General features: G+C 52.5%; 1 protein-coding gene across 50 annotated transcripts in view; it reads left to right on the plus strand.

Moving 5' to 3' along the window:
• DAB2IP (DAB2 interacting protein) overlaps nucleotides 1–18,237 on the plus strand; it is a 211,232-nt gene that overhangs the window by 155,765 nt on the left and 37,230 nt on the right. The window contains exon 1 of one of the 50 annotated variants that reach the window (XM_035256323.3): nucleotides 7,906–8,444. The exons of the other annotated variants lie outside the window; for them this stretch is intronic. Coding sequence (XP_035112214.1) covers nucleotides 8,266–8,444 — 179 coding nt within the window. The 5' untranslated portion in view covers nucleotides 7,906–8,265. Of the gene's footprint in view, nucleotides 1–7,905; nucleotides 8,445–18,237 lie in introns of those variants that run through there. 50 annotated transcript variants of the gene reach the window in all.

Genomic DNA, 18,237 nt, shown 5'->3' on the forward strand with positions numbered 1-18,237 from the left:
CTAATTATAGGTGGCCTCATCTGTTAACAACAAGTTTGCCTGGTTGTGTTACATTATTGTAATCACCCAATCATAATTCTCTGGCATGCTTCTCACTAAAGATAACAACAACAATAGTAATAATGCCTGTCATTTTTCAGTTCTTTTCTCTGTGCCAGGCTTCCTCCCAGGAACTTGACAGTCATCAATTCATTTAATCATCACAACACCTCTGTGTCCCAAAGATTCTTATCTGTTGTGGAGAGAGGATGATACTGAAGTATAGAGAGGTTAGGTAACCTCCCTGGGCTCACACAGCCAAGAGCCAAGAAGGAAATGCCAGCTCACAGGCTCTTTCCACTGAGCAGCACTACTTCTCTGGGGACACTGGACACGTGTTCTCACGCTTTATCTCTAAGCCTTCTCTTTCTCATTTGGTCCTCTCAGAAACCTCCATTTTGCCAAAGAGGAAGCCGAGATCCTAGGAGAGAATTTGGGGATGGGCAGGAGGTGAGCCCAGGTCTCCTTAACTTTTAGAACAAAACCAGCCCCAGCATACCCACCTGCCTTCCTGCAGTAAGGGATGGGGGGCAGCAGCCCCTCTGTGTTCTCCCCTGAAGTCTTGAAGGAGTCCAGCCTTGAGGAGGAGGGTGACCCTCACCTCTCCTGTCAAGTGATGTAGGCCTAGCCTCTCTGACAAAGAAATTATAAGTCATTAAACAGGTGGGAGGACTCTAGCATGTCATTAATTGCTTTATATATGCTGTCATTAAATCAGAGGTAGTATATGAATGGCTGGTAGCCAGATGTAGCCCACAGACAGGTTTCCTTTGGCCTGATGAGGTGAAAAGGTTTTATTATTTTGCTTGTTTGTTTAAAATCAGTTACCAACACTAAAACATTTACTTAAACAGTCACCTGAAAATCTAGATTTCTGGCTTCTATTTAAAAACAGGTGTGGCCACAGTAGGCCTATATTCCTACAGGGCAAAGATTTGGTTTCTTCAGTTCACTTCAGACTTCTTTTCTCCTTGGAAGGCTCCTCCCAGCAACCCTGGGAGGTATGTGGGTGTGTGTGGGGTTGTAGTGTTCCCATTCTACAGATAAGGAGCCTGGGGCCCAGAGGGGACTGGCTGGGCCACTCCATAAAGCTCTTGGTAAGGCCAGGACTTGAACCTCCATCCTCATCTCCATGCTGTGTGGTTCTCACTTCACACGCTGCCTCCCAGCCATGTCCAACCCTCACTGGCTGCCAAGGAAAGAAAGAAACTTTTCACAGGCCTAATGACTCAAAAATAAGCAACAGTAAGCCTGAAGAACTGTTCTTATCTCCCTCTTCTCCCTTTTCACCCTTCCCGAGGCTGGAGGGGACATGGGAAACCTATTCATTTAAACTCAATTATTTTCTCGAAGACAGAACAGAACTGAATTGGGTCACTGGCTATATTTGCTGTGCTCAGCTGTTTTCCTGCAATAGCATCACCAACCAGGTCTGTTGCTGGGCCCTGCGCTGCCAGGCTCACCAATTATAGCTCCATATTGGTGGCCATTGCTTGGCAAGCCTGGCTCAGGAAGAGAGGAGCCAGTGAATGGAACCTATCCCCCTCTCCTTTTTCACCCGCTTTCACCCCTGCTGCAGGAGTAGGCACCCTGGGCCAGTGTAGGTTCAGGCTCCGTAACTGTGTGGTCATCACCTCCAGGGACCTAGGCTTTAGGTGATAGGCATTTACTATCCAGCACCCATCTGTAGAGGAGGTTCTTCTGCAGCAGCCTTTCTGCTGATGAGGAAACTAAGGCTTAGAGAAACGAAGTGCTTGTTGGAGAGGCAGCCCTAGAATCAGACCCAGCTGGCACCTTCTTAGCTGTGTGACTGGGAGCAAAGAACTTGACTGTCTTGCTCCTCTGATCCCACCTGTGTAAATGAGGCCGAATTTGACATACCTCACAGGGCTGGGCTGTCCTGATGGAGTTGGGTTGCAGTGTACATGCCAGCAGCCTGCCCAGGGTTAACCCTCCTGGCAATGAAAAGTGTGCGCCATGTGCCAGGCACAGAACTTGGTGGGGACACAGATCTCAAGGATATGCTTGGACATCCTCCTGTCCAGATACCTTTCCTGATTCCCTGCTCCCAAACTGGAAATGCTCCTGCAGACTCTCTGGGTCTCCTGTTGGGCCAGGCCCTTCCCTGACACTTTTCACCATATCTTCTGGGCCCACAGCTTGTTACATATATTTTTGTTTGGTCTTAATACTTGTATGCCTTCCCCTCTCCACTAAACTGCCAGTTTCCTGAGGACAGACCAGGTGTCTTGTTTATGTGTTTGGTTCCTGGTGTCACTCCCTTCCCAGCTGGGTGGCCTTGAACTGGTTGTTTAACCCTGGTGGACCTGTTTTCACATCTGTAAAATGGGAACAGTGATCCCTCCCTCTGGCACATGTCATGGTGAGGAGGTTAATGTCACACATGGCAGCACTGTGCCAGATGGCTGTACGGAACGGAGTCTAGAGAAAACGTTGAGAGGAAACCAAAGCAGAGGCTGCCCCTCTGCCCTCCTTGAAGCAGGGAATATCTAAGGGGGCGTGGCATTGTGCTATAAATGCTGTCTTGTTGTAGAATTGCTGTCTGGTTACATGGAGAAGTGGGAACAGAGTGGTGGCCAATGGGTCTTTCCTCATCTCCTCCAGCTTCTTGCTGTAGAGGCCTGGGCCTTCCCCAAGAATGGACTGCTCTGGCCTCAGTCATCTCGGATTGTGCAGTGGGGCTGGGGCTGCGGCTGGGGTGGGCTGAGACCTACCCACAACACTGGCCTCCAGGCACCTGGGTTACAGTACCTGGCATTAGTCTCTTCTTTTGGCAGCCATGGGGTCTAGGTGTACAGCAGGATCTCCCTGCACTACCCCATAATATTATTGCTGGTCTCAGGGCTGGGAGTGTTTAGGGAGGCTTGAATTCCCTGACCTTTCAGGAAGCGTGCATGTGAACTTAGGCATCGGACCTGATGCAGACATGGTGTGGTGATGGCTGGGCCCTACTCTGGTGGGGTGGGGGCAGGACTTAGGGTCTAAGCAGCAAGCAACCTAGCCAGAGACACAGACACAGCTCTGGTGGGAGCCCAGCTAGTGGCACTAGACTCTCTGGGGTCAGGGCTGAAGGGACTGCCCAGGTTGAACCTGGCGTCTTATACAGTAGAACCAGCAGTCACAGGCTCATAAATTGTAACCGTCCTCTTTCCCTTGCCTCTTGGTAGCATCCAGCCCCTGGCACACTGTGCTGAGTGTTACCCAGCACTTGGCACTGTGACGACCAAGAAAGAAAAATGCTGACCATGTCTCACGGCTTGTTCGAGTAGATTTACTCTATATTTTTTAGAGATGTCGCATGGGTGGGAATTTACTCCCACTAAATGTTTTGATGGAAACATTACATTTTTGGAGTGAACATGTGTCAACATCACTGTGGGGAAAAGGTTCCAGGATTCTTTGCCAGGCGAAGCCATCGCCACAAGACACTGGTTGGGGACTGGCAGGCGGAGGGGATGCGACCAGGCTGGTAGCAGGGCAGCAGTAGCCAGATGGGCGGGAGTCTGGCTGGCTTGTCTGGAGGTAGAAGGAATCTGAGCTGGGGGAACTGAATAGATGGTGAGGAGCAAGGGAGTGGGGAGGCTGTGGGCTAGCACATACATTAACCACCCACACAGCTCAAAACTAGGTGAGTGGGGAGCTTGAGGGGCAGGAACAGAGAGCAGAGGCTCTGAAATGTTGAACACTGGCAGCTCAGACCCGAGGGACAGGCTGGGCCAGGTTGTTTATGGTCCTAGGATCGCAGCTCCCACCAGTAACTAGCTGTGTGAGCTTGGGCAACTTGTCCAACCTTTCTGTGCTTCTGCTTCATTTTTAGTAAAATATAGCATGGGTACCCACAGCTTATGGCTCTTTGGAGAATGAAAGGAGATAATGTCTGTAAAATACCTAGTGCTGGGTCTGGCACATAGCAGGTGCCAGGACACATTTGCTGCTTGTTGGTGATGATAAAACCAATAGCATAGATGTGCTCACATAAATGAACAGCCGGTGCACTCAAACTGCTTCCTGAATTGGCCCTCAATCTAATACCAAGTTTGTTTTCTTGCCTTTGGCTAAGTACAGCTGTGGTCTCTTCAGAAGCCCTTGTCCATGAACAGCCAGACCCTGGGCTGACTTTGCCACAGGGTGTCCCTCTCTGGTCCTGTACCTGTTTGTGTCCTACAGACGTATCCTGGAGCAGTTGGTGGGTTTTAGCAGCACCCTGCTTTAGAAAGAGCCTCTTTTCATCTGCTCAGCCTCTATAAAGAAGAGAGACATCTGGTCACCAGAAATGTCTCCTCTCCCAGGATGCATACATCTCTCCCCATGGAGCTGTGCAGGCATTCCTTGGAGGTATTCCTTGACAGTTGTGGCCCAGACTCTCTTGTCACTCAAGGAAATGGGAAACTTTTTGAGGGGAGAGGGTTCCAGAGTCCCCCACAGAGCCTAGCCTAGTTGCCGAGGACATCTTCAGATTTGAAAGAAAACAAGACAGGAACGCCCTGAGCTCTAGGGAGAAGACAGCCTGTAGTGTATGTTTCTCCATCACTCATATATGAGGTTCCCTAGGCCCTGAGAACCAGAGATGGACAGACCCTAAGGAAGGCCCGGCCGGGCAGGCAGCAGTACCCAGGAGGGGGGAGTCAGACCCGGCATTCAGGCAGAGAGAGGGAGAGATTGTGCACTTTCCTGTGCCCGGGGCCACTGGGAACGCCTCCCTCAAGTGGGGGCAGTTGAGCTGGGCCTTGAAAGGAGAATGAAAATTAGAAATGGGGGCAGGAGGGGAGCCTAGTGGAAGCAAGGATGTGACTATGAGAAAGGCAGGACATGCATGGGGAAGAGTCGAAAAGGAGGCAGGCCTTGTGACTGTTGCCAGTGACAACCTCCAGGTATAAAGGTGAGGAGTGTGCCGGGACAGGTTGGACCTACTGTTGGGAGAGGCCCAAGGCTCTGGGCTTGTTCTATGGCCACAGGAGATGCTGAAACCAGGAGGGACTGAATCAGGGCAGCCTCTGAAATTCGCCCAGCTGCATGTGGCCAAGAATGGTCACTATGTACTCTGTACTTTTATGTGTTATTAAAAATGTTGCTGACAGGAGTCTGTAAGCCATTATGCAGACCTCTGAGCAAGGGGCTAGGAGCAGGGAGCCACAGAGGACATGATGGCAGACAGCTAGTGAGGAAGGGATACCCACTGGAGATGGACATATTCTAACCCTCAGATGTAGGCTCATTTCTTGTTAGCTCGTGACTCCCTCCTATGAGAGCTGTCATGCAGAGGAAAAGGCCCTGTCATAGGGCCCTGTTTTCTTATAACAAGATACTATAACAGCGTGGATGAATCAACAGGAGATGGCTTCTTGCCTGAGGGAAATCTAGGAAGGCTTCCAGGTGGAAGGAGTATTCAGATTGAGGAGGGAAATAAAAAGGGACAAGTAAAAGGTGCAGAAACAGTTGTCTAGGGGTGAGGCACACTTTCAGATATAGGTGGGTCAACTTGAGCAAATGACTTACCTATTCCAGACTTGATTTCATCTATAAAGTGGTCATAGTATCTGCCTTGCCTGTTTTTTGCCATGATTGTGAAATCAGTGGGAGCAGACCTGACTTGGAACCTGTACCCCAGAGGGAAGTGGTGCTCAGAGGATGCACTCTGCTTTCCCCTTCTTTGTTGGCTTGGCTGCTCTGGAGCCAAAGGGGCTTCTCTGGCCCCAGGACCTCTCTGAGACCTTTCTTCTGCTAGGAAACTTTATTAAGACATTGGATAAACAGAGAGGAAAACTCTGAGGGAAAACTCAGAAGGAAGGGGACAGAACACTGTAAGTGCACTTCTGGCTGGGAGCCTTTTAGGCAGTAGGGGGAGCCCGGTAGCCCTTTGGGCTTTGGAGGTGTGAATGGATGCAAACATGGGCAGACTGTGTGGTATTGGATTGCCGGTGTGCACAGCAGAGCTGAGCTTGGAGCCTAGGACCAAGCAGGGGATAGAATGAGTCAGGGACCTTCCAGATTGGGAGCTGCTGCTGGGGTCACAGTAAAACCTCTTCCCAGCCCTGCAGTTGCCCCAAGCCAGTCTCCTGCCTGCCTGTACACAGTAAGTGCCTGACACAGCCTGCAGCTTAGTAGGAGCTCTGTGTTGTTTGCTGAAGTCCTGGAGCAGGCTGCAACTGCCAAGGACTGACCTGGGGTCTGTGATGCCTTAAGGTGGAGGATGAGGAGCCCGGCAGGACCTAGGCAGGACTCCAGGTGGTGGCTTTTGTTCTCCCACTGGCTTCTGTTCATCTATATTTACATTAGGAGGCTGTGGAGCTTTGGGTTCCTGGCCTCTGCTGGAGGCAGACCTGTAGCTAACACCTCTAGCTGGTGTCTGTAAGGGAGGGAGGTGTGATGGTATGATACCCTGAATGTGATAGAGACTCAGTAAGTGGATACCATTGTGGTGGCTTCTCTAGTGGGATGGGAAGTGGTGACACCAGGCAAAAATACCTGGTTGTCTGGGTGTGCCCTTCCCCTAGGGGTTTTTGTTTCAGTTAGGGCCTGGTAAGTAACCCAAGGATGAATCTCCAGGCCAGTAGGTGGGTCAGGGGTTTGTCTCCCCCAGGCTTCTGGGCTCACTTTTGAACCTGGGCAGCTCACACAGCTTGCCTGTCTCCTCCCTCCCTGCACCCTCTGTCCTGCTGGACTAGCCAGATGCTTTCCAGAAGAGAAAACCGCCGCTGTAGAGCAGAAACGTGAACCCTGGGACTGCTGCCTGGGAACCCAGTGCCCTTCCCAGCTTAGGCTGTCTAGTCCCAAGTCAGGGTGGGGAATCGGGTTAGGTGATCCTGGTAGGCAACCCCCTGATCTTGTCTGGACCTCAGTTGTGTTCACTTGGTAAAATGTTTGAATGGAAATGTGGGGAAGGGAAAGCGTTTGCCTTGGTTAGGTTAGGTCTCTGGGCTGCGCTGGTCTAAGCCCGAGGAAGCTGGGGTGGGGCAGGTGGGGCCGAACTGGAATGCGCCGCGGGAGTCGGGCCGCGGGCGAGTGAGGGACTGTCGGAGTCGGTGAGGACCCAGACTCGCACGAAGTTGGGGAAGAGATTGCAAGGCAGAGGGCCCCGGAGGGCACCCGAGGAGCAGCGGCGGATCGCGAGCGGGAAGTGGCCGCAGCTGGAAGCAAGTGGCCGCGGAATGCTACCGGCTGCCGGGCCTGGGGAGAGCGGGGCCTGCTGCTGTGGGGTGGGTGGGCGTGCCCAGAGGGCTGGGGGTGGGGCCGGCCACTTCCGGGCTGGAGAGGGTTTGGGGCGTGGCGCAGCCCTAGGTTAGTCCGGAATGCTCTGGGAGCGGCACTCGGGGGAGGTTACCTTGGCGCGTCCCCAAGTCTTTTGGTTCCCCCGCACCTGCTTTCCACCGCTGTGGCTGACCTGGCTCAGACCAGCTTGAAAAATGCATTCATTCATTCAATACATCTGTCGGGCGCCTACTTTGTGCCGGGCTCTGGTTCGAGCTGTGTTGGGCTTACCCAGGGCATGCCCCGTGTTCTCGTGGACCGGACATTTTCATGGTGGGTAAAAAACAGAAACAAACAAGATGACTTCAGGGCAGTTCCGTGGAGAAAATGAAGCTGGGTGGTAACTTGGGAGGTGGGAGTTGCCCCTTTAACTAGAGTGGTGAGGGAAGTCCTCTCCTGGGATGGGACTTTTGGTCTGAGACCAGAATGAGGAGGAACCAGCCATGTCTCCAGTCCAGGCATTACAGACCAGACGGAATGGCAAATGCAAAAGCCCAGAGGCGGGGCTTGAGGCTGGATATGACCTTGGGCGGAGTCAGCATTTTAAGGGAGGAGCCTGTAGGGACGGCTCCTCCCTCTTTCCTGACCCAGAGCTCTGTGCTCCGGCCTGCACCCTGCCCAGAGGCCCTTCCTTGGAGGGAGACTTGCCGTGGCTGGAAGTGATATTTTGCATTCAGGAGTCTTTCTCGTCTTCTTGGACTTGGAGGTTGTGCCTTGTGGTTACCTGTATGGAAGCCTGTAATTTTCCATTTGTTTCCTGAAGGATATGGAAACCTTTAGATGTTGTCACCACGGTGTTTATTTAAGTCATTTTTGAAATTTCAACTTGGAAGACACAGATTCAGCACTTGCTTTTCAGGAAGGGGAAGCCCTCCTAGGCTCACCTCTTAGATGCCGGCCCCGAGAGACCTCCTGATCTGTCCAGGAGAGGTGCCTGGGTGAGCACCACCCTCAGGAATGGGCCTCTGTGGCCTTGGACTTCTCGGTGACAACTTCGGCAAGATCCTGGGCCGGGCCGGAGGGGCTGCTCACTGGAGACCTGGCCATCTTTGGAAGCCAGATCTGGCTCCAGGGCCTTCGGGGTTGCAAGTGCCCAGAACCAGGTCAGCAGAGAGGCCTGCGCCCCCGCCACAAAGGTCTGTTTGAGGCTCTGTGGGAGGGAGGACAGAAGCCACAAGGAAACTTCCTTCCCTTTGGGTGGGTCTCTAGTCAGGTATGGGGTCAGACAGGCTTTGGATGGGAGTAGATTGGGCTGGAGGGTGAGCACTATTTCTCCAAGGAGGCCTGGTTCCAGAACTCAGTCCTCAGTGGGCAGGGATTGTTGGTGTGCTGAGAAAGTGCAAGGCTTAAGGGACTGAATGGGAGATTCCCTCAGACTTGGGAGGAAGAGTGAAGGTGGGGGCTGGGGGTTGCTAAACTGGCTTCTCTTCCAGGGAAGCAAGCCCTGCCCTCCTTGACTTTCTAGCCTGGAGGTGGGAGGTGGGCTGGGGAGAAGCTTTAGGGCACAGCACAGAGACAGCCAAGCAGGCAAGGTTGTGGGGACCCTGGAAGGTGGGCGTCCATCGGCCTGGCTGCTGACCTAGGCTCAGGGAACCATGAGGAGTGGGCCTTGACCCCAGTCTGCAGGGCTAATGAGGGACTTTAGCCAGAGGCTCCCAGCACAAGTGAGAGGAAAGCTGCCCATGCTCCTGTGCCCTCCATCTCTCCCAGCCTTGCCTCTCTGAGATAGATTTAATAATCCACATCTCTCTCTCTCTCTCTCTCTCTCTCTCTCTCCCCCCCCCACTCTCTCTCGCTCTCTCTAGTGCGCACGCGCAGTTAGTATTGCAGGAGAGACGCTTTACTCCTAAAACTTTTATTGATCCAGACACTAATAAAAAGTAAAAGTTTTTTTTTCTTCTTTCCTGTTAGAGCACAGAACATCGGAGCCCTAAAACACAAATTAGTTTTCCTCCTCCCTAGATCTGGGAGGGAGGTGTGGGTGGCCTTGTTCAGATCTAACTTCTTCAAGAAGCCTCCCTAACTTCTCAGGTCTGCATCACCCATCTGTTACCCAGCAGTTAAACAAAGCTGACACATGTGCCTCTGCCTGACCCCAGAAGGCTGGGGTGTCATAGAAGCTTTTCTTCCCACTTGAGGCCCCCAGGGGTAGGGAGAGAGGCCATGGGAGGCATTGAAGACCTGGCTTTTGATGTCATGTGTCTCTCAGGGTTTAGAGTTTGGTTCTTTAGCTTCCCTGGTCTTTGTTTTTGTATCTTGATTTCCTTGGGACTTACTGAGCTCATACACCACATAAGACCCTCTCTGAAGATACAGAAATGCAACATGTAGAGCTTGGCCGCACAGAGCTTACCTTCTGACAGGAGAGGCAGATAAGAAATGAGTGGGGAAACAAAGTGATTCCCAATGGGATGAAGTTCCCTATTGAAATGTGAGTCAGGGATTTCTGTCTGCTTTGTTCAGCACCTGTCTTCCCCGTGCCTAAATAGTGCTTGGCACATAAGTTTGCACTTAAATATTTGCTAGCTGCAAGACCAAGAAAGATGCTGTGAAGCAAACAAGCCAAGTGTTTCACTAGGGAGTAATGGGGGCAGGGCAGGACCTGTAGATGGAGCAGTCAGGGAGGGATTGATTTGCAGAAGATGCCAGAAGCCCGCCAATTTGCTGTTAGAGTGTGCTGGAGCAAGGAGCAGCAAGTACAAAGTCCTTGAGCAGGAAACAAGAGACTTTGCTGTGTGTGGTGGGAGGTGTTGGGTATTGCTGGATGAGGTCAGGGAGTAGGTAGGTCACGCCTGCCAATGTCTTTCACCTGGGGAGCAGTTCAGATTTATTCAGTGTGGTCAGGAGTAATTGACTGGTTTTAAGATGAGGAGTTCAGTAATCTGATTTGCATTTCTGAAGGGTCCCTTTGCCTCCCAATGGCTGGGGAGGCTGCCTGGACAGCAGGCTGCCTGGGGAAGATGGAGAGGAGTAAACGAGGGTGAGGGATTTCAGAGCAAGTAGCAGCAGGATTTGTGTTGGATTGGATTCTGAAGGCCAGGGAAAGGAAGGGCTCCTGGCTTTGCTACTGAGGCTCCATGCTGGACATTTCAGATGTAAAGCTCCGTGAGGTGTCCCAGAGGCACTGCCAGGCCGGCATGGAGACGTGTGGGTCCGGAGCTCGGAGGAGGGGAGGGCTGGGGATACACTTAGGAGTCGTGAGCATGCGGAGGTATTTAGGGCTATGGGAATGGATAGGATCACCAGAGGAAAGTGTTATGCTAAGGAAGAGTGCCTCTGAAACAGCCCTGAGGACCTCCAGCACCTGGAGGAAAGGAGGTGAGGTGCCAGCAGCCTGTGAGGACAGAGGAAAGCTGAAGCGGGGTGGCTGGATTCAGGGGGTGATAAGGTGCAGAAACTGGTTGGCTTTGGCAACATGGAGGCCTTTGGTGTCCTCAAGGGGACCCAGTGGGGTCAGAACAGACAGGTATGTTGAGTAGGGAAAGGAGGTGAGGAGAAGGCGGCGGGGGCAGCAGTGGTCAGAGAAGTGCTTGAGGATCCAGCTGACCAGGGAGTTGAGGAGGGGAGGGCCAGGGCAGCGGCCTGAATGTTCTCTGTCCACAGTGTGGGTTTACCAGCAGCTGACCCAGTGGATCTCAGCCCAGAGATTCTGATTCAGGAGTACCGACAGGCTACCCACAGTGATCTTTCCCAGCTCTCTGAGCCCTCTCCATCCCCTCCCTGGAGGGCTCGCTGACTGTCATGTTTTTTGGACTCACGCTGAGTCTGCTGACCCTGTGTTCCCCACATCAACGCTTTTCCTTGCCCCAGTCTCTCTGGGTCCATGGCCCCTATTTAAGACTGTCCTGGAGCCTGGCTTACCTCAAGGTTTTTTCCCAGAGCAGAGCTAGACTTCCTTTACACTAAAGGCATTTCTCCGGAAGGCTCCTTTATGTGTTTGGCTCTGAAGAAGTTTGAGATTTTGTATACAATATTTTGGTGGCCAGGAGCTCGAACCCTCACCCCCAACAACCCTGCTCCAGGACTTTGCTGGCTCTGCGGGGGTTTCGAATGCATTTGTCTTGAGGGTGCAGGGTTGGCACAACGTTGGAGACAACCTAACGTCTACTGAACCCCTGGTTGGTTCCAGAGTTTGTTGAATGAATGGCACTCAGATAATTTGAGTCTTTCAGGTTCCCAGTTGCTTTGTTAAATGCCTTTCCTGGTTAACCAGTGTTTTTACATCTGTTACCTGCAGGGGATACTGTATTACCTCATTTTATACATGAGGGAACTGAGACTCAGGAAAGTGAAAGGACTTGCCCAGGGTTCCACAGTTGCTAAGTGACATGACCAGAATTGCAGCCTGGGCCTGCAAAACCCCCAAATCGGGCCTCTGCTCAATGACTGTCCCTGGGGATGAGGTAGTAGGGGTGGGGTTTATGATACCCGGGTCTCCTACCGCCTCTCAGGAATAGAGGCCAGATGTTCCGCCAGGGCTCCCAGGCATCCTCCTGCCTCCCAACCACCTGTTTCCTCTGATGCTTGACACCTCATCCTCTCCCTGCATGCACATCAGATACATTCTTCAGGAAGATAGGATGAGGCAAGCCTTGAACCTTGTCAGGTCTTGGGGATGCTTGTGGCAAGCCTCCAACATCTGGGGAGGCTGTTTCTGCAGCAGGCATGTAGGGTGGCCCTATGGCTGATGCAGAACTCCCCATGGGTAAGGTGAGCTAGCCAGATCACATCCCATGACCGTGTCTGAGCAGTGGAAGACAAACCCAGAGAAGTCTGGGAGCAGGTCCCCACCCAGAGAGGCGAAGCCTTATGCTGCCTCCTGACAACCTGTGTGGCTTTGGGCTCTTGCTTCTCCCTTGCTCTGTCCCTCCTACCCAGCAGACTTTCTTAGCCTGGGCCTGGGGGACCAAGATATTTTCAGGCCTCAAAGGATTTCTCAGTGTTTCTCTCCTTCTGTCTTTGTCTCCTTATGGGGCGAACCAGGCATCTGGGAGGTGGCAGAGGGGTAGTCCTGCCTCGAAATCATGGAGGGTCCTTTTATAGAACAAAACAGGCTGAGAGAAAGAAATGACTTGGCCAGGGTCACTACCCAAGAGGCTAGTTTCCTGTTTGTGCCTCCAGCTATCTGGGGGCAGCTTCCTTCACCCCAGCTAAAGGCTAGGCTTTGTTACATGCCCACTCTCAGCCAGGCTTTGTTTTGTATCCTCTTGGCAAGCCTCTGATGTAAATACTATTATTATATACATTTTATAGGAAGGGAAACTGAGAGAGGCTCAGAGAGGTGACTTAACCTGTCCAAGATCACACAGCTTACAAGTGGCAGAGTCCAGGTTTGAACTCAGTCTGGCTTCAGAGGTCATCTTCTTTACTATCAGGCTATACATGCTGAAACTTATTTGACTTGCAGGCATCATAGAAACAAGAATGAGGGTGCTAAATCCTTGAATGACTCAGCTCCTGCAGAGTCGGGTCTGAAGACGCCTCCTGGCCTTGGTTTTTCTGATAGAAGATAACCACACTGGGCCAGGTGCAGTGCCTCACACCTGTCCCAGCACTTTGGGAGGCCAAGGTGGGTGGATCACCTGAGGTCAGGAGTTTGAAACCAGCCTGACCAACATTGTGAAAACTCATCTCTACTAAAAAAATACAAAATTAGCCAGGTATGCTGGCACATGCTTGTAATCCCAGCTACTCGGGAGGCTGAGGCAGGAGAATCACTTGAACTCAGTAGGCAGAGGTTGCAGTGAGCCAAGATAGTACCATTGCACACCTGGGCAACACGTGTGAAACTCCACCTCAGAAAAAGAAAAAAAAGAAGATAGCCACATGCACCTACTGTGGGCCCAGGCACTCCAGGTGCCAGAATGGCCCATGCTTTTCTGAGGATACCTTAGACCAGGTGCTGAGACCCAGTCAAGTCTCTCTTCCCTTCCTCTCCCCATCCTACTCCTATTCCAGTAGCTAGTCAGGCCCTGCCCACCCTTGCCCAGGAGAAGTCTCATTCCTGTGGACAGTAGAAGGGCCTCAGCCAGCTTGCCTGAGTCCTGGCGTGGAAGGATGGTTGCCCCCATCTGCCTCAGTTCCCTGCACCTGCCTCTTCTCCCCCCATCCTCCCTCTGACTCCCCCATTTTCTTTGCTTTCGCCTTCCCCTAGTGTTCATCTGTCTCCTTTCGTGTTATGTCAGAAGCCATGATTTCCAGTCTTCTCACCTGGAAGATGGAGGGAAAGATAGACCTGACACCGCAGGATTCTGAGGCTCAAACTGAAAGCCTGGTGGTGGGATACCTGTGACAGGTGACTCCTCGTCTCACCCCCTTCTTTCTTCTTCATGAAGGAGAGACACTGGATGACATGGAACAGCTGGGCCTCATGGAGGGAGCAGGTGGGAGGAAGACTGGCCATGATCAACCTCACAGGGTATGGTCCAGCTTTACTGCTGGCTTGCGGCAAGTCCTGGCGAGCTGGGGAGCCCCTGCGGCCTCAGCTTCCTCATCTGAAAAATGGGGCAATGGTACTGCGTGTCTTTGGAGAGGTGAGGAGTAAATGAGACCAGGCCATAAAGTACCCAGTGTTGTGCCCAGCACATAGTGCCCAAAGAGGGCCACCATCCCTTCTCTTATTCTTGAGGTTTAGCTTCCTTGTTTGATTTTTGAGCTTTTGAGACCTTCATGGAATTTGAAGTTTTACTATTGTTCATTGTGTCTAAAATCTTCCTTAGAAGCCCAGGGCCTCTAACCTGATCATGAGTTTTGGAGTTGTGTTTTTTTGCTTTCCTGTTTCCTGTACAGGAAAAAGGGACCTGGACCTTTAAGACCCAGCAGGCCCAAGTAGGACACTGGCCCTTTAAAAGCACATTACAGAGAGTTGGAACATAGCCTTTGTTGAACTAACCATGATTAGTCCCAGCGGACAGGGCTGGAGTGGCATGTCTGGGAGCAGAGCGGGGCTGGGCTGGCCAGGGCCAGCAGGGAGCAGTGGACAGCGGGAAGGCTGGCCCAGCCACTTGGCTTCCCGAGCCTGGTGGCCATGCTGAGGGATGGTGAGTGGCCTGAGTGGAGCTTAGAACAAGGGAGGCTGGGAAAGCCGGGAGGGAGGCAGCCTTAGGGTCCAGGGGGACCTGAATGAGCTGGGTGGCAGCAGATACCCTCAGTGAGCAACTGTCACAGGAGCCAGTCCCCTCTGCCCCTGTGGTGTGCTCCGTGATGCTATCTCTGCCCCTCTGTGCAGATGTAGAAGCAGTTAGGATGGCCCTGCCAAAAAACAGGACACCAAGAAGAGCTGTTGCTGTTCTAAGTTTTTAAAATGAGAGGAAGCCCAGTGTGAGTCGCTCCATCCCCCAGGCGCAATGGCCCCTGTGGTGTGCTCCGTTGAAAACCAGGAAATGCCAGGGACCATAGACAAGTTTTCTGAGCTGAGGAGCTTTTGCTCTGAGCTGGCCTTTGCTCTGAGCTGGCTGGGTGGGGCTGCACTGGGGTTTGGGGACCATGGTATCTCTGCCCCAGCCCCTCAGCAGAACTGTCTTTTTTCTTCTCCCTTCCTGCTCCCACTCCCTAGTCCCTGGGGCCCAGGCCCGCTGGGTGGGGTGGAGGCGGGTGGGAGATTGGGAAGGCTGTGTCTGGGCCAGGAGTGTGTTTTGGCTCTGCTTAAATACTTGAAACGGTTGTCAGAAGCCAGATCACTTTGGTGTGATAGCGTCTTCACTGGGCAAGTACCGATTTCTGGAGAAGTCAGAGGAAGGATTGGGCTTGTTACAGCCAAGTCTCAGTGCAGGTTGGTCCTGACAACCTTCATTACCACTGCTGGGGGTGGATGAGACTGCCTGCCAGTAGGTGTCCTCCCTGTTTTACAGACAGCCACCCAGGAGGTGCCAAAGGCAGGGCTCTCAGTACATTTCTGGTGACCCAGGGTTCCTGTAGTTACTTAAAAGTTGTGCATTTGGTCGTAAGATTTTGTAGGTTTGGTGAAAACCTGTGGCATCCACAGGCAGAGAAGAGAGTTTGGAATTAGAGCTCTAGTGCCAGGTGTCCTGCTCCACCTCCGTGCCTGTGAATCGTGGCCTTAGGCAAGCTGCTTGACCTCTCTGAGCCTCTGCCTCAGAGCAGAGGGCGTGTGTATAGGTGCAAAGCCTGGAGGGAGCCTGGAGGAAGTTGTCGGTTCTGGGAAGGCTTTGTGGAGGTGGTGGCCTTTGAGCCAGGCATTGACAGATAGGCTGCTGGAGTGCAACCCCTTGAGCAGAGGCATGCGGTTTAGTATTATGAGCCAGATAGGGCCAAGCAGGGCTGGTATGGCTGGGTTGGAACCTGGAAATGTACCTTGGAAAGCTGGATTTTAAGTATGTTGCTTTCTCAGTTGGAATCCTGTGGGCCAGGTGACAAATGACAGACAGGGCTAGCTTAGCTTAGCCTGGAGTCAGCCAGTGTGGAATGAGGGGGGAAAGGGCGGACCCTGAAGTCTGATACCCTGGCTTTGGGAAGCCCCTGGAGGTCTCAGAGCCTCATTCTCTACTGCAGTTAGCTGTGTGAGGGTCAGAGGTGGAGAGCCAGTGCCTGCTACGTGTACTTCCCAGGTATGTGGGCTCGCTGTGGTATGGTGGGTGAGCAGGTACTTGAGAGCCACAGGTAGCTTTGGTGCACGGTCACTAGCAGCAGGCGGAACTCGGTAACCACACTCCTGGTTTTCTTCGACATGGTGTCATTGAGTTTCTGCCCGTGCCAGTGGCCTGGAACCCTGGGGCTTACTAATAACCACCTTCCTGTGGTCTTGCTGCTGCTGGACACTCCTGGCTGTCTCCTGCTAGTTACAGTCTGAGAAGCAGCTGCTTTGGTGCCCCATGCGGACTTCCAGACCTCAGGATTTGGGAGGAAGGGGCAGCTGACATCCTTAGGCCCATAGCCCCACATGCTTCGTGCTGACCTAGTGGAGGCACTCAGTGGCTGTGCTGGTGGCTGAGCTGGTGGCTGAACAACTGTCCAGGATCAGGATGGGGAGTGCCTTACTATGATGCATCTTCAGCAAGTTCTGGCAGGAGGCAAGGGCATCCCACTTGATGGCAGAGGAAGCTGGGAAGCAGGAGAGGCCCATGGAGGTCCACACTCCTTTGACCCTGCGCTCCTTCCCTTCACATCTTCGACTCTTCTGCCTCTCTGAGCTCAGGCTGCTAACAAGGAGGGAGCCTTGTATGCCACAAAGCCACTCTGTCCCAAATGGTGGCTGGAATGGAAGAGATAGCTGAGCTGGGGTGACCACTGGGGCTGGAGTCTAGGATGCCAGCATTTGTTCCTAGATTTGTCCATCTCTTCTTAAATGGCAGTCTGTGAGATTCCTGCTTAAAACAGCCTGTACTCTGAAGTCTGCTCTTGGAGTGATGGGGTGGAGCAGGTAAGGTGGTCTGGGGTCAGTTGGCAGAGAGGCTTTTTGAGAGCTCAACTGTTGGGAGAGTCAGGAAGGATCTGCTGGGCAGAGTGAGAGACAGATTTTGAAAATGTCCTGGGCCCCAGAAGCAGCCAGGAGCATCCAGAGAAGTGCTGGCAGGATAGGCATGCGGGAAGGGACAGAATGTCCAGGGAAGGCAGTCTCAGCCTAGCCTGGATGGGCATGGGGGCAGCCAGGGCTGATCACTGGGGCTGTGTATGGAGAGTTTGCTGCAGGTCAGGTGAGTCCTACAGCCAAAGGTGGTGGTGTCCCTGTTTACCAGATGAGAAAACCGGGCACACAGTTTAATTAATTTTACCAAAGTCACGGAGTTTTATGTGTGTGTTTTTGAGGAACCATGCCTACTTACCACATTCAACCAGCATAGTGCTAGGAGCTGGGGTTGTGCAGACAAGCAGCTGGTCCTTGATTGAGGCAGGAAACCTGGCCCTCAAGGATGGGGGAAGGAGGCCATCCCTAGATCACCCTAACATGAATGGCCCACATGGTCCCAGGAAGCCACGTGGCATGGCACCCAGGTCTTGGGTGGAAGAGATGTGATGGAAGAAGATGCTCCTTCTGCCTCCACATTCTGTGGCGGGGGCTGAGCATGGGCTAGGGAGGGCTTCCTGGATGTGGAGAGCTGGGAGGAATTAGGTAAGTCAGAGTGAAGCACTTCCTAGAGAATGAAATTCTCACTTTTCAGCTCGTTTATTCTTTTCGTTTCATTATCATTTCCCACTTGGGTCTTGAGGCGCTGTTGGAGGTACGGAGCCAGTTAGAAACCAGTACCACTCAAGCCATGATGCATAGGTCTGTTCACGTGTGAGGAGGAGCCAGGCACAGACTGAGCTCAGGGAGAGGGAGAGCCTGGGTCATGGCCTTGAAACATTCTCAGGAGTGATCCGAATGGAGAGACTGGGGAAGGGCAGTGGGCTAGCGCGTCTGTGATGGACTCTAGAGTCTGGGAGCTTCAGGGTTGCTGCAGTTGTGTCTGGGGTTGGAGTCCCAGGTGCAGGGGAGTTGGGCTCTTTTCCTGGGGTTGGGGGTGGAGGGGCTGTCACCCTCCCTAAACTTTCTGAGTGGCTAGGCCAAGCCTGGTAGTTTTTCCTACATGCCAGGGAGGGCTGGAGAGTTGTTGCTGCTCAGAAGCAGGAGGGGCAGCGGCAGCTAGCCCACAGCTCATTTTGGATATGCCCACCACTCACCCTCGTCAATGAGTGTTCCATAGGTGCTCTTCTTTTAAAATTCAGGGCACTTTGCTGTTCTTCTGAGGTTTATGAATGTTTAAAAACTGCTTTGTGGTCCCCAAAGTAATTTGACAAGTCTGACAGCTATTGATTAAAAACCTGAAATTATTCTGGCTGCAGGATGACTTCGGGGATTAGATGGAAAGTTTTTTGTTTCTTCTCTCTGTCTCTCTGCATGCCCCCGCCCCAAAAAAGAAATAAGTGGAAAGGTAAATTTTGTGTTCCTGTTTTTTGAAAACTCTGTTAGGCCTGCACGGTTTATATGGG

The sequence above is a fragment of the Callithrix jacchus genome, chromosome 1 (genome assembly GCF_049354715.1).
Source record: "Callithrix jacchus isolate 240 chromosome 1, calJac240_pri, whole genome shotgun sequence".
Classification (NCBI taxonomy): Eukaryota; Metazoa; Chordata; class Mammalia; order Primates; family Cebidae; genus Callithrix; species Callithrix jacchus.